The 15,940-nt window shown below is 32.6% G+C and overlaps 1 protein-coding gene across 1 annotated transcript in view; it reads right to left on the bottom strand.

The window, feature by feature from the left end:
- LOC145295931 (sphingosine-1-phosphate lyase-like) overlaps window positions 1–15,940 on the bottom strand; it is a 74,435-nt gene that overhangs the window by 40,072 nt on the left and 18,423 nt on the right. Inside the window, exons 4-5 of the mRNA XM_080141814.1 lie at window positions 7,152–7,317; window positions 1,025–1,141 (exon numbers count right to left, since the gene is read on the bottom strand). Of these exons, the coding sequence (XP_079997940.1) occupies window positions 1,025–1,141; window positions 7,152–7,317 (283 nt within the window). The remainder of the gene's footprint in view (window positions 1–1,024; window positions 1,142–7,151; window positions 7,318–15,940) is intronic.

Here is a 15,940-nt window from a genome sequence, read left to right as displayed (position 1 = left end):
TAGAAAAACCAATAAGATTAATTAAAATAGAAAAACCAATCAGATTAATGAAAATAGAAAAAAACAATCAGATTAATAAAAATAGAAAAACCAATCAGATTAATGAAAATAGAAAACACCAATCAAATTAATGAAAATAGAAAAACCAATCAAATTAATGAAAATAGAAAAACCAATCAGATTAATGAAAATAGAAAAAACAATCAGATTAATAAAAATAGAAAAAACAATCAAATTAATGAAAATAGAAAACACCAATCAAATTAATGAAAATAGAAAAACCAATCAAATTAATGAAAATAGAAAAACCAATCAAATTAATGAAAATAGAAAAAACAATCAGATTAATGAAAATAGAAAAAAACAATCAGATTAATAAAAATAGAAAAACCAATCAGATTAATGAAAATAGAAAAACCAATCAGATTAATGAAAATAGAAAAACCAATCAGATTAATGAAAATAGAAAAAACAATCAGATTAATGAAAATAGAAAAAACAATCAAATTAATGAAAATAGAAAACACCAATCAAATTAATGAAAATAGAAAAACCAATCAAATTAATGAAAATAGAAAAACCAATCAAATTAATGAAAATCGAAAAAACAATCAGATTAATGAAAATAGAAAAAAACAATCAGATTAATAAAAATAGAAAAACCAATCAGATTAATGAAAATAGAAAAACCAATCAGATTAATGAAAATAGAAAAACCAATCAGATTAATGAAAATAGAAAAACTGAAACAAAATGACTGTGAATTTTCTAAATTATATCGGGCTCGTTCGTACCTTGACAAACAGACATATGTAGTATTGCCGATTTCCTCGATTTTCAATATCCAGGTTGAAGGCAAAATTAAAGACAAGATGAAGATTCAAAGGAATTATTTTTCCGCTTGTAATCATTTTAGATTCGTTCTATTTTCTATGATGACAACCGATTGCTTTTATTAAGCCGAGGATCTGAAAGTTTTGGAAATTGATGAGTAAAAGAAAAAGTCTAAGGACGAACCGCTTACCTTTTTCATCGCAACCACATCCGCTGTATGATCGTTTTTAGTCGGCGTATGAATAACTCTTAGTCCGAAATAATGAGCAGCTTTGTCGATGCATGGGTGGGCAGTAATCGGAGCAACCTAAAAACACGCGGAAAAAAAGAACAATTAGATTATAGACGATCCTAATTTAGATGATGCGTGATTGTCTTTATTTTTCCATTTCTTTTACTAATGAATCACCGTTTATCACAGCCAAAAGTCACGAGTATGAGGTATTGTCCGTTTAAGATGAGGAATATAATGAGAGGATTCAAAATGATGAATCGAATAAGTACAATTAGATTGCTTATGGGAATTGTTTATTTATTAAGTATTTGCTGATATTTGATTTGGAGTTTGCAGGTCCGTGTCAACATGTTCCATACGCGAGATATTCTTGGCGTTGGAAATAGAGACATGACAATGTACATTTGAAAGCGGAGGTGTGCACACACACACACACACACACACACACACACATTCAAGATGAATTCCAGATGGGGTGTTTTGGTTCCATAAAAATGAATAGAATTGTAATAAAAACGAAAACAAAGAACTTAAAATAAGAAGTTATGAATTACGAAATTTAAAATAGAAAAGAAAGAATGTAATATCTTGATGTTTACAATTCCAGGAATGTCGATTTGTGACTATAAGAGAAGAAGAAAAAGCAGAAAAGAGAGAAGAGCAAACATAGCGGCGAGCGCGATTTGACATATTGACACCTCTTCGTCGTCGAACCACACGCTAATCAACTCCTTACAAGTAACATAACATTTTTGTCAATGACCAGACGTTTAATTGTAAAGAAAACTAATACTTTGAAATCCATCTCCGTGTTGATTTTGGGAATAGTGGCAAAAAAAATTATTAGTGTGTATATATTATATAAATTATATATAACATTAAACAGCCTCATTAGCACACTACGCAGAAATCAACATTACCAAATCATTTCCACATTAAGTCTTTCTTCCTATCCTATTACCAAACTTTATCAACTACTCTACTGAATTATTTTGGATGTGACACTAAATGGTATCCAACTCGACCTTGGGAAATTTTGTGAGTTATGAGATAAACTACTATGAAGTATTAGAACTATCAGAGCCATCTCGTTTATAGAATATTTGTTTCATTATTTAGATTATTCAAAATTTTATTTTGCGTGTTATTCTCGCAAAGTTTCGACCGATTCAACCACCGACCTTCTTCGAGTGTATCTTGTTTAACTCGAGAGTCAGCACGGAATTTTGAACGTAATTATATTCAATCCGCAGGAATAGCGCACTCGTCGTAGATCCGTGAAAGTAGTAGGTAAAATTCAGTTCTAAGTTAAACTCTTTTGAAGCTTGAAGGTTCAATCCCCAGTTTCATAAGATACACTTGAAGAAGGTTGGAGGTTACATCGGTCGAAACGTTTTGAAAATAACACTCAAGATGAGAACTATTTTCGGAATCATCCAAATAATACAAATCATCAACCTTCATCTAAAAAAGAAACATAAGATGATTTCTTCACGAAAGATGCGCCAACAACAGCAAGTAATCGAAATATTGAACAGTTAACATGTTAAAATCCAACCAATGTAGCTTATCTAAAAGATTACAAAAGAAAAGGAAATCAACCTTTGATAGAGTAATATTAAAAATAAGCATCAAACAAGCGAATGGCTGTAAACAAACTAATGTTATCTTACAAAAGGTTTCGGTTGATTTCTTTATCTTTTATTAGCTTAATAATCATGACATCCTCCGATTAAGTATTTAAGTACTTCTTACATAAGTGCAATATTGTGGCGTAATTTGATAGTGAGTAAAACTGAACTGTCAAAAGCGAGATGCGGATTGATTATTCGTTTTACTTGGATACTTCAGACTACCGTTCTCATGATGAGTAATGTTTTCACAACGCTACGGTCGATGTAACCTCTGACCTTCTTCATGCATATCTTGTCGAACTCAGGAGTCTTTCTGTTAAAGTCTGCACGGAATTTCGAATGAAATCATTTATTTAATCCACGTCAATTATGACGTCCTAAGTTATCAGCTGTTGTAGTTTTGAGTGTCGCCCGTATTAACCCTTCAACCTCCAGAAGAATGTTCACCTAGATTTACTAAGTAACTTATTAACTACACTATATATATATATATATATATATATATAATAAATTGAATTTACATTTTTTATATAAATAAATTGGATTTACATTTTTGGATTTTACCTTCATTGGATAATTTACCTTTTACCAGGCTATCCATTCACGTGAAATCACCTTTTTCTTCATCATATTCCCTCTGCTTCACTTTTTGTTATCAAGTAAGTTCTTTGACTTACTTGCAGTTTCATCAAATACTTTTGCATGCAAAATCCGATCTCGCATTTTGCTAATTCCTACCCTCTGATGAGAAGGAATATATTTCTTCGAAACTCCGCAGATTAAGGACTATCCACTTAACTCTTTTTAAAAGTGTTTTTTTAACATGTTTTATTACTTATTTGCTCTTTTATATATATATATATATATATATATATATATATATATATATATATATATATATATATATATACATACATACATATATATATATATATATATATATATATATATATATATATATATAGAGAGAGAGAGAGAGAGAGAGAGAGAGTTCACAATAGTCTTCGTAGCCTAGTGGAGTATGCCCTTTTCTCTTTCCTGCAACTGCTTTCCCACAGAAGAGACATCGTGAACATCTCTGCTTTATTGTTTTTTTATAGCAAGTGCTCGTCTAAGCTTCAATATGGTCCCCCTGTCTTGACTTTCACAAAAAAAAAACACTCGTTTAACACTATTTCCCCTACTCTTCATCTGTGCCTAAACCTAAACGCAGATTCCTTCTTTTTTAGAACTGCACGCCTGTGGAACTCTGTTCCGTTTTCCTGCTTTCCAACTGACTACAATATGGTCGTCTTCAAGTCCAAGTTTTTTATGAGCAATTCCTTTAAGTAATCCAATTTACCAAATTTCCACTACTAACGATTACTTGTACATTTCTCCATTGACTACGGTACACTCATTAACCCATTATCCTCGAGTGGCCTCCGGGCCTTAATAAGTGGTGACTCCTTTGTAAAAATATATATGATACGAATATAGCATTTTGTTCTCGAATAATTTGATTTGAACAATATCGCATAATATTTGCATAAAAAAGTTTATAGTAAACACAAACATCTTTCTATATATATATTTATGTATGCGTATGTATATTTGTTTAAACAAATTGCCAACCTCCTCTTGGATCTACAGACATAAAACTTAATATATAGGGTATTCGAACCGATGAGAAACTTTATATTTTGCTTTTAGCCGGGGAAAATCGGTGCAAAAGTGTGAAAATAAAAGAAATGGAATTTTCCAGGTGAAGGTCAAAACGACAATATTACGAATATGCATGCGTAACGTAATAGTTATTGATTCATGCTTTAATTTTTAGTCTTGCAGCAAACATATTTTCATAGCTCAGGCAATAACGTCAAAGGAACAAGTAAATCGTAAGCTAAATGTTTTAGTTTCGATTCTCGGTTGTTGCGCACGAGTCATTGTTTTTAAACTTATTACTATATATTAGGTATTATCTGTTCTTCAGATGCGGCACTTCTATTTCTCATTCTCTTTCAGTGGAGGAGAAATCCTTCATGACTGAGACAATTTTTATTTTTGTACCTTTTCACCACGTGTCTAACTCTGTTCCTTGGGGAGGCATTGTAAATAGGTACTATATATTAGGTCCAATATAATATAATAATAAATAGGAATTCTGCATTACTCAAAATATCATATTTAAGCGTATTTTATGACCAGGCAATGCCAGCTATAATGAGTCTGTTTCAGCTATATTTATATATATTGTCATCCACATACAGTACTGTTTCGTTGTATCACAACTCATCAGTGCGGCTAGACAAATACCTTTCCCCAGCAGGGGATTGAACCTACAACCGTCGCATTGACAGTCGGCGGCTCTCACCATTCGGCTACGAATCAGTGCCGTAAATATTTCTCATAGAGCGTGTATTAAATTCACACCCTCCCGTCGCACAGTCGTCGAACCATCAGCTTGTTTACAAACAAATTAATAGTGGGCTTTGCTTAATCGCTTTTAAATTTTATATTTATATATATATTTATATGTATGCATATAAATATGTCTATATATAAATATATATCAATATATACATACATACACACACACGCACGCACGCACGCACGCACGCCCACACACACACACACACACACACACACACACACACACACACACACACACACACACATATATATATATATATATATATATATAAGAAGCATGAGCTTCGAAATGCCATGGCCAAAAGAGTTTTTCCTACTTTTTTCTAATTTTCGTCCTTATTGATCTAATGATACAATAATGTGCTAGGTAACTTTAATCTCTCATCTTTTTAATGAACAAACACACATATTTTTTTTGTGTGTATGTGTTTAGACAGAAAACCCTTATATATAAGAACTTTTCTGAGCACAGACAATAACCAACATATCTTTCACCGCATCACCAAAAGTCAAATTTAACTAGAGAACATTCACTTTGGCTCTTTTCTCTTTTATATCATTCATTTATACCGGAAAATAAGAAACAGATAGAAACTGTCTTCACATAAAATCGCGATATCTGCCCCCTGGTGACCAGATCCGAAAACATACATTTATGTTCATCATTTTCAAAAACTCTGTTCATACATTATTGAAGGCTTGAAATGGTTTCGAAAATTTACATATAAAATATCGTAACAAAATAAAATCGAAAAAAGAAATTGTAACTCATCTGACGTCTAAAATTGTCCGAAACATTCAATACGAAATAGTAAAGTACATACATTTATATTTATTATAATTTATTTGTTTTCACTCACTTATCTCAAAGATAATTTTATATTCTTTTCAAATTAATAGCATAAAGTATGTGGACCAGCCCAGTTTTCATTCTATTAACTAAGTGACAGTAGACAAAAGTTTATTTATTGACCCTTTAAAATCCCTTTATTGCTTTATAATCATGATAGGTCTTAATCATAAAGTTTTTTATTAGTCCATATGAATCATTATCTATTCTCTAAATCCCAAAGAATCCATTGCATTGTACATAGCAACGAACAATATCCTTCGGCATTGGATCAAAATTACTTATTTTTTACAAGAGTAATTTTCATAATTTGATGTCAGTGTGCTTTAAATAGTTAAAAGAAAACATTATAACTGGCATATATTATTTAATTAATTGGAATAAATATTGAGGTGAGTATTTTTTATTCCTTTATTTATTAAAGGAATATTATTTATTTATCTATTTTTATATTTATTATCTTTATTTATTATCCTCATCTTTTAGATGTTTCACGACGTTTCGCCCAACTATTCCTCTGGCCTTCGTCAGGTGATTATCGCGACGGGATAGGAACTCTGAATCTCCAAACTCTTTCCTCAGTAATTACTGTCTTCCCTAACTGTTATCGCCTCGCCACATTTTTACCAACTGGGCTTTGGGTAGGATTGAAACCGCTATCTTCAAACAATGCTCACCGGGAACTGTCTGCGCCACGGGCCCCGAAAGACGATCATGCTTGGATTTTTTGGCCTTATAAACCCATTGTCGGATCCGTACTGAATGGTATATATTATTCAATTAATTGGAATGCTTATATCTGGTATATATTACTATTTCCGAGTCTTTATAATTCACTTTAAATTGAGATTTATTCACTAATATTATTGTGTTTGCACAACGTTGGTATTCACTCATGCCTGGCTGGCTCAACAAATCTAAATGAAAGGGAGCTCAGCCGTCATGAGAAATCTTTGTTAATTAATTACTTATGAATGTTTCTAATAATGATGAATGATTGATGGTATCGTAATAAATGCTAACACTAACTCCAGAATATTATTTTATAAAAAAATAATCGGTAGTATGAATATAGAGGCCAAACTGACAAGCCGAAGTTCCGACTATGCAACGATTGGTATTAGAAGATGTCATCCAATAAATGTTTGTCTTTAAAAAAATTAATAAAAACAGAATATGCACTTACGATTTCTGGCCTGGTGATATATGGGAAGAGTTTCCTTGCTCTGTCACGATACGTCTTGACGGCCATCATCACACTTTCTGTTCCACCCGATGTTAAAAAGCCGCACACGTTAGAATCGCCATTTAACAAACCGGATGTCATACTGATGATTTCCAACTCGAAACGTCTGCAATATATATATATATATATATATATATATATATATATATATATATATATATATATATATATATATAGTAAAACTGGTAATTAGTAAAAACCTGAAGAGAGTGCTCAATACTATTACAGAGCAAATATGTGTTTTATTTTCATTACCGGCTTATCTGTTTGGTTACATATGTTTCAGATGTTGAACCATAAGGTCTGACGAGGCTGTTGGATCGTAAACATGGTCCAACAGTCGAAACATATGTAACCAAACAGATAAAACGGTACTAAAAAAATAATATATATATATATATATATATATATATATGTGTGTGTGTGTGTGTGTGTGTGTGTGTGTGTGTGTGTGTATGTGTGTGTGTGTGTGTATGGAGCACTTTCATATACAAGAAACAAATTCATCAGACTACCATCTATGACGTAACTTAAACATTTTTCACATTCATTACCAAACATAAACAACTCATAAACACTGTAACATGTACGAGGTAGTCCCCAATGGAATCAGTTATACAATTTGTAATCCTTCTGCAATCCAATTATATTTAGTACAAATAAACTTTAACCCATATTGACTTGTCCACCCAATATTAGGCATGAATATTCAACAGTTTTTTTCTTTATTGCTTTTCAATTCCAGTCATAACTAATGTTGAGCAGTACTTAATTACACTTAGCTTTCTTCCATCACGGAAAGAGATGATGCAGTATCATAAAATGAGGAGCGAAAAGCCAGTGCATAAGAACAGGTACAACAAAAATGCATGAGCAGTCTCGACGGCATTTTTAGATAGGGGTGCCGGTCGTTAAAGAGTTCGGGGCCACCTAAGAGATATATTGAGAAAGATGAAGGACGATTTCAAAAAATATATCGCAAATCCTCTTACTTAAAATGACTCGTAGAAATAATTGCGAGTAGACTTTAGTTATCGTCTCATCAGTAGGAAACGCGATCTTAAATGGACTTCACACTCACCGGACCATAAGCTCCATATTTTTATCTGTGGGATTATCTGAAATATAATGTCAATCAAAATAATCCTCTATTGCTGAGCTAAAGATAAACCTCGCATCCAAATAGAGGACAGAATGATAATTTTCATTAACATTTTCATGGGTGTAATTTCGTTTAAGTTACGAAATCAAAAGCGGTTTTTCGGAATTGTGAAGAATTTAAGGTCATAGAACCAGTCCCCATGCAACTGCAAAGGGTTGGAGTCTCAGTGTACGTGGATTAAGGAACCAGTTAGGCATGTATAGCAGTAAAGCAGATTTTTGCAAGAGCTGTTTTATTATGGAGGCTGTTTATTCGTACTGCATTCTACAAATACAAAGATCCCGCAATAAAACTTTGTCTCCGTAAAAAAAGTTCGTCTTTTGAATCTTTTCTCACAAGATGATAAAAGAATTAACTTCGTACCTTTTGTAACTTGAACGTAATTTTCAAGGTTTAAAACTGTAAATAAAGAGGTAATTTTTGGTTTTAAAACGATAAAATGAAAGTGATAACTTTATTTGTTTCAAATGGAGAAAAAATTAATATTGATAACACTCACTTTCTTTCTCACAGAAATCTTGTTTAACAACTGATAAAAACAAAGCAAATATTGTATGACAAAACAGCGTCCGAATTAAATTAGTAATTATTTTTGCAATCCAATAATCGAACACACCTATAATAAATAAACTATATAATGAGTGTTTTAGTTAATTATAAGTATAGGAAATGTGTGTCCCACAATCTTGAGAAAAATGTATTACTTTTGCGAGTCGACCGACCAATCGTATGAATAAATAATTTTGACACTTAAAATACGTCTAATCAGCATATTACACGCTAAACACACTCAACTCACGTGCTATGCAAACCATACAATCTACTGTACTGTCAGCTATTTCACAAAGCAAGGCGATGGAAGATCACGAGAGCACAATGGAAAAATCTGCTCCTACGCGACAGTTTAATAAATTAATCTACCCAAAAGACTGTCTACGTAAGTATGTTTGATCCAGTTCTGATAGGCGAGACTAGCAAACATAACCAAGTGCAAGAAATAACGCTTGGGGAAGGAAAGACCGATGAACTGACCAGACCTCAGCCGTATAAATGCGAAGAAAACTGGGACCTTGGGGAGGCTTACTGCCATTCAAATCCCAGCAAAGACCAATAGCTGCTGCCAACGAGAAATCAATGGCAAGCAGCTGTTGCGATAATGCAAATTTATTTGCAAATGTTATCGAAAGAGGTGGAGAATACTGGAAACCTGGGGAGATTTGTTGTCACTCAGCCTCCAGAGAACACCACAGGCTGTTTTCAGGGAAAGATCTCTGAAGACTTGTGTGAAAGCTCCTTGTGAGTCAATAATAATAATAATAATAATAATAATAATAATAATAATAATAATAAGAAGAAGAAGAAGAAGAAGAAGAAGTCGTCAATGATCGTTGTAAGCGAGAAGTCAACAGTAAGCGGCTGTTGCAATAACACAAATTCATTTGCAAAGATTATCGAAAGAGATGGAGAGTACTAGAAATTTGGGGAGATTTGAGTCCGGGGCAAATCAACGGTTACTATTAGTGAATGATCTCTGATGATGGCTATGTGTGAGAACTTTTTGTACACACTAAAAGTTCTCACACATAGCCATCATCAGAGATCATAATAATAATAATAATAATAATAATAATAATAATGATAATAATAATTTTTATTATCATTAGTTGTAGTATTGCTAATGCTGTAATTTTGGCCCCCTCTTTAAGGACTGAATTTTCAATACCTCTTGGTGTTAAAAATAGTGGAAAATTTTACAAGGATTTTTTTAGCTGCCAAGTGTTTATTATTACTAGTTAAACTAGACTATGATGCAGTAGTAGTAGTAGAAGAAGTAGTATGATTATTATTATTATTATTATTATTATTATTATTATTAGTAGTAGTAGTAGTAGTAGTAGTAGTAGTAGAAAAATACTAAAATAGGTAATAGGATGTATTTGCCGCCTCTGACAACTTAGTATGTCTTGTTTCGAAATACTGAAGACTTAAAGAATTTTTTTCCAAAAATATCAAATGCACATTGGGTGTTATTCCGCCAAATATCCTATGTGCTTTTAGTAGTAGTAGTAGTAGTAGTAGTAGTAGTAGTAGTAGTAGCACTAGTAGTTTTACTCCTCAAGGATATACCTAGGTTTAATGCCACATATTCTGCAATTGTATCGAGTATGGTTCGAAGCTTATATGCGAATAACAAACTGAGAACAGAGACAAAACATTACTTGCTTTATTGCAAATTAACACAGCTGAAAAGTTCGTAAACACGATTTGCGCATGCGGAAATGAAAAGTGACATTTCACATCTTTTGTTTTCTTGTTTATAAATTTGATATTTTCAGAAAAAAAAATATTGAAGCCACCAGTATTTCGAAACAAAATATGATTGAATGTTAATCCAAGTAAAAATGAAATAGATCGCTTTGGATATTTCGCCTGACACGAATTATTTAGTGAATAATAATAAAAAACAAATATTAGTCTGAAGAAATTGGCAAAGAGACTGTCAAGATGGAAGATAATTTACGGCAAAAAAAAAGCAACAAAAAATCCAAAAACAAAACGATAGCGGACGATTGAGAAATACAGATTTTTTAAATATCAAAATAGCCGTATATGTATATATGTAGTCATCCAATATATTCAAGCCAAGACAAAGAGCATATGTAGCCATCCACAGAGAGACCGTTTCCCTGTATCACAGCTTTTCTTGGAGGGAAACTCGATTGTCTAGACGACAGTTGGCGCTTATAATCTCTATGCCATTTATCCGCAACTAAAATAGTTGAAATTATAATGATAAATATTTTCAAACGCTGAAAGCTGCATTTTTCTTTTAGAAAAATACCATTTAATTATACTCTCATGGCAGTTTTTTTTATATTTCACTTACCAGTATTCTTCAACCCAAGAAAAGAAGCATATTTAATAATTCATAGACAGAAAGCTTCAGTGTATTACTGCTATTCAGTGCGGCTAGACAAGCAACTGTAGAAGCTAAATTCGACCGTCTAGACGAAAATCGGCACTTATAACTCCTAGGTCATGAGTAGATAGATGACATTGCAATAAAAAACGTCAAACGCTAAATTAATAAACACACACGATTATTCCGTTACTAATTATATTAACATAATAACAGGTTAAGCTTATTAAATTCTGTGATGTAATTATACATTTGAAATACCACACACACACACACACACACACACACACACATAAATATAGGCACTGCAAATATCCTCATACACAGCATACATATTTTCTGAATTTGAATATTTAATTTAAACAATTCATAATAGATACAGTTGTAATATTGCATTGTTACATTTTCTAATACCCGCATAATATTTCTGACGATAGTAAACGTTTGAGGTCGCAGAGATGCTGAAAACAGAGACTACATTTTACTTTAGCCAAAGTGTCCCCAAAACCGAAAAATGTTTTAATTACTATTATTCTTGAATATACGAAAACATGAATTAAACTATTATCGTATTATTTTTATGGGAATGATTAGCATAGTATCCGTTCTGTTGTCATAAGATCGTCCTTCCAGGAATAACTTACTCCTTTTTTAAAAGTTGGTGTTATACTTCCAGGTATAATATCTCCCGTTGAAGGAGTGGATAATGCAATATTTGTTTTGGTGTCATGGGATACTCTTTCCAGGAACTACTTTCACTTTTTTTTTGTAATTGTCGCCTAATGTGTAAGGGTAAAACACTTCATGATCTGTTATTTATGCCATTTGCAAATGCGACAATATTCTAATTCAGCCCCTGAAGCAGCTAAGAAAAGACAACGAGCAAGACGTCTTGTACGTTACTATTCGACCATCAAAGATTATCGGCAATGTGAATTTAGTAAAGGACTGAAAAATACATCGACATTTATGCTAATTTTTGAAATCATTGCATTCACAAATCAGGACTGACACGAAGGCGGGTTTCTTTAAACTTAGCAAAAATACCAAATCACAAAAAGCAACATCAGCAGCAGGCGAATGTAGCTCAGTAGTTTACAACACGGGCTTACGACCTTCGGATCCAGTTCGTTCAACAGAAACACTTTCACTTAAGAACGGAACATTCTGGATGCATCATTGTGATTAATAATTATCGAATCAACATCCAAGACAATATTGTTTAAATACACATAACTATCTTGAGCCTTATGTGTTGCGAGACTTTGAAACTGTCATAGTCCATAATGAGATAAAGGATTGACAGCTGTAAACTTCTAAAATGCAGTTGCTTTATAAATCGTTGCCACATCAATTTCAACCACAGAATCATATGCTCAGGCTTTTAGTGTTATTCATCCAGCATCTTATCTTGAACATGCACGTCGGTTACATGTGTGATCATATTTATTGCTATTGCTTGCTTGTTTGTTGAGCATTTTTTTTGTTGCCATTCGTTTCCACAATATTATTTTATTAGCAGAACCTGTAGAAATTCCACAGGGGACTCATTCATATGTAATATATTGATGTTGGCATTCTGTGGATATTCAGCGTAAATGGAGATGCTCTGATATTATTGTAGCTCTTTTGTTAAAACTGCAAAAGTATTTCTCTAAGCTAGCGTAGCCCGGTCGTAAAGTACGCTTAAATATGATATTTTAATTCTTGCAGATTTCGTATATATTATTATAGTGTTAATATACTATCGATATTATATAGTTGCGATTTCAAAAATAGAAAATATATCCATATGTCTTGGGTGTATCAGCTTGAATCGAAACCGAAAACTTATGAAAAACACACACACACACACACACACACACATATATATATATATATATATATATATATATATATATATATATAGATATATAGATATATATATATATAGAGAGAGAGAGGGGAGAGAGAGATTAGGTTAACGAGAACGGTCTTGCGGAATTTTTAATTTTGATTTCAAATGATGAATTTTCAAATAAGTTTGCGTTTTAATACCTTTATTTTATCTACCATTTTAAAGAGTGTTTTCACTTTATCTAATCGTTTAAATTACAATCGTTTTAAAACAATTATACCTTTTTTTATAACGTTGAATACAAGATGAAAAACATTAGGACAATTTTATTATTTCAATTCAAACTACGCTGAAAAGCTGCTGAGACAGCTCGCAAAATCAACGAAGCATTTGGCCTAGAAACCGCTATTGAACGCACAGCACAATGGCGATTAAAGAAATTTCGTGGCGGCGATGACAAAATTCTTTAGACGATGAGCATAGTGGTCAGCAATCGGATGTTAACAATGATCAATTAAGAGCCTTAGTCGAAGCCAATCCACGCACAACTGGTTGAAATCTTGTTTCTGAATTAGTTGTAAGGTAGACGACGATTTCCAATCACTTAAGAGAGATTGGGAAGACAAAAATTAAATAAATGGGTGCCTTACGAATTGAACGAGAACCACAAAAAACGCATTTATGAAATGTCATTTTACCTTCTTTTACCCAGCAAGAACGACACATTTCTCGACCGGGCTGTGACTTGTTATGAAAAGTGAGTTCTTTACGACAACCGGCGACGTTCAGATCAGTGGTTAGACGCCGAGGAAGCTCCACGACACGTCCCGAAGCCAGAGTTGCATAAAAAAATAATGCTAACTGTTGGTGGTCTGTGACCGGTCTAATCTATTGAAGTTTTCTTAATGCATGCGAAACCATTACGGCGATGAAGTACTGTTAACAAATGGATGCATCAGAAACTTCGACAACAACACCCAGCATTAGTCAAGAGAAAAAGTCCAATTCTCCTCCACGACAATGCCCGACCGCTCGTTGCTTAACTGAACATGCAGAATTAGGCCACGAAACTCTGTCGCATCCATCATAATCTCTCACTTACCGAGTACCACTTTTTGAAGCATCTTGAAAACTTTTTCCGCGAGAAATACCCCCAAAACCTAAGTAATATCAAAAGTACCTTCTTCGACTTCATCGCATCTACAACGTAGGATTTTTACATTACTGGCATGAATGTCAATAGTTTAAATGGCACTAGTTTTGTTTTGGCAAAAGTGTGTTAATTTTGATTTCGATCAATAAACCTTTTTTTTTGAGTAAGGATATGTTCATAAAAAGTAAAAATCCGCAATAACTTTCTTGTTAACCTGATATATATGTGAGTTAGCTTCCTTCAGTTTTTACAGCCTATGCCAAGTGCGATACCAAGTGTAACGATGCCTGTGCATCGAATTTTTGTGGCAAAAATTGCGCAAACTCTAACCATACCTCCCTTTAGTCGACTTTATTAAATTCTAGTGGTAAGTAGAGGTTCAGGATGACTGCAAACAATGTTGAGATAAGCGTCTCTATATATAGATAAATACATACACACACTAATATATATATATATATATATATAAATTTAATGGGATATTTATTGCTTGTATACACACAGACACACACACACATATATATATATATATATATATATATATATAATTGAATAGTATGTATATTCGGTTAGAATTTTCTATTAAATCTGTCTCATAGGTATTTTTATCAAAGTATAAAGTGATACCTAAGAAGCTTGTTATTTTCATGTTACTAATACTTTGATTCTTAGGCTTAATTTATCATTTCCACACCCACACCCACATATACACAGTCACACACATAAACACGTTTATATATATATATATATATATATATATATATTTATATTTTTATACGAAAGAATAACAGTATAGTTACGTTCCAAAATCCAAATATTAATTTTTCATGCAAAACAGCTGCTCCAGCATGTTAAAATTTCAGTACATTTCACACGGACCCCTTTCGTTACGCAGAAACAAACTGTTATAATTATATCAATACCGTCTTTTAACATGCTGGACGAGCCATTTTGCATGAAAAAATATGTTTGGATCTTGGAATGTAACTATACTGTTATTCTATTATATATGCCCTGTTGTTACATTTAACATACATTTAGCTTCTAAATAGAAAGTATTAGACTCCTAATTTAAGGCTGGTCCTGGATATGGCCTTAAACTATATCCAGTGGTGAGGCCCCAGCTTGCGGGCTTTGAAGAGTGTGGAGCCACCCTTTAATTGCCATTGCTCCCAGGTCCACTCTGACCCGGAGTGGTAGTACCTGTTAGGGTCCCAACTATGGATTAAATAGAAACCGACTTGAAAACAACAAATATATTCTATTAAAAAAAATTTCTTCAAAATCTTTGGATTCGGCATTAAATAACCTGAAAAGGGTTGATATGCCGTAAAACAAAAACAACCGACCAACAACCAACAACCTAATTTAAGGCAATATAATACACACGCATGGATATATATGTGTGTGTATGTGCATCTGTGTATTTCCTTAAATGATAGGTCTAATTGCATATATACATACATACATATATATATATATATATATATATATATATATATATATATATATATATATATACGTTTTATTTTTTATTACCGTATCTTTCTGTTAAGTTACATTATTGTTTCAGCTACCCGGCCGTTTTTTGGCCGTCTGTAGCTTCCTCAGACTTTTACAGAAATGTTCGTTGTTATGGGATGAAAGAGTGAAAGAG

The sequence above is a fragment of the Euprymna scolopes genome, chromosome 16 (assembly GCF_053919585.1).
Source record: "Euprymna scolopes isolate OS-2025 chromosome 16, ASM5391958v1, whole genome shotgun sequence".
In the NCBI taxonomy this organism is placed as follows: domain Eukaryota; kingdom Metazoa; phylum Mollusca; class Cephalopoda; order Sepiida; family Sepiolidae; genus Euprymna; species Euprymna scolopes.
Note: the sequence above shows the minus strand (reverse complement) of the source record. Positions and strands in the feature narration are given on the sequence as shown.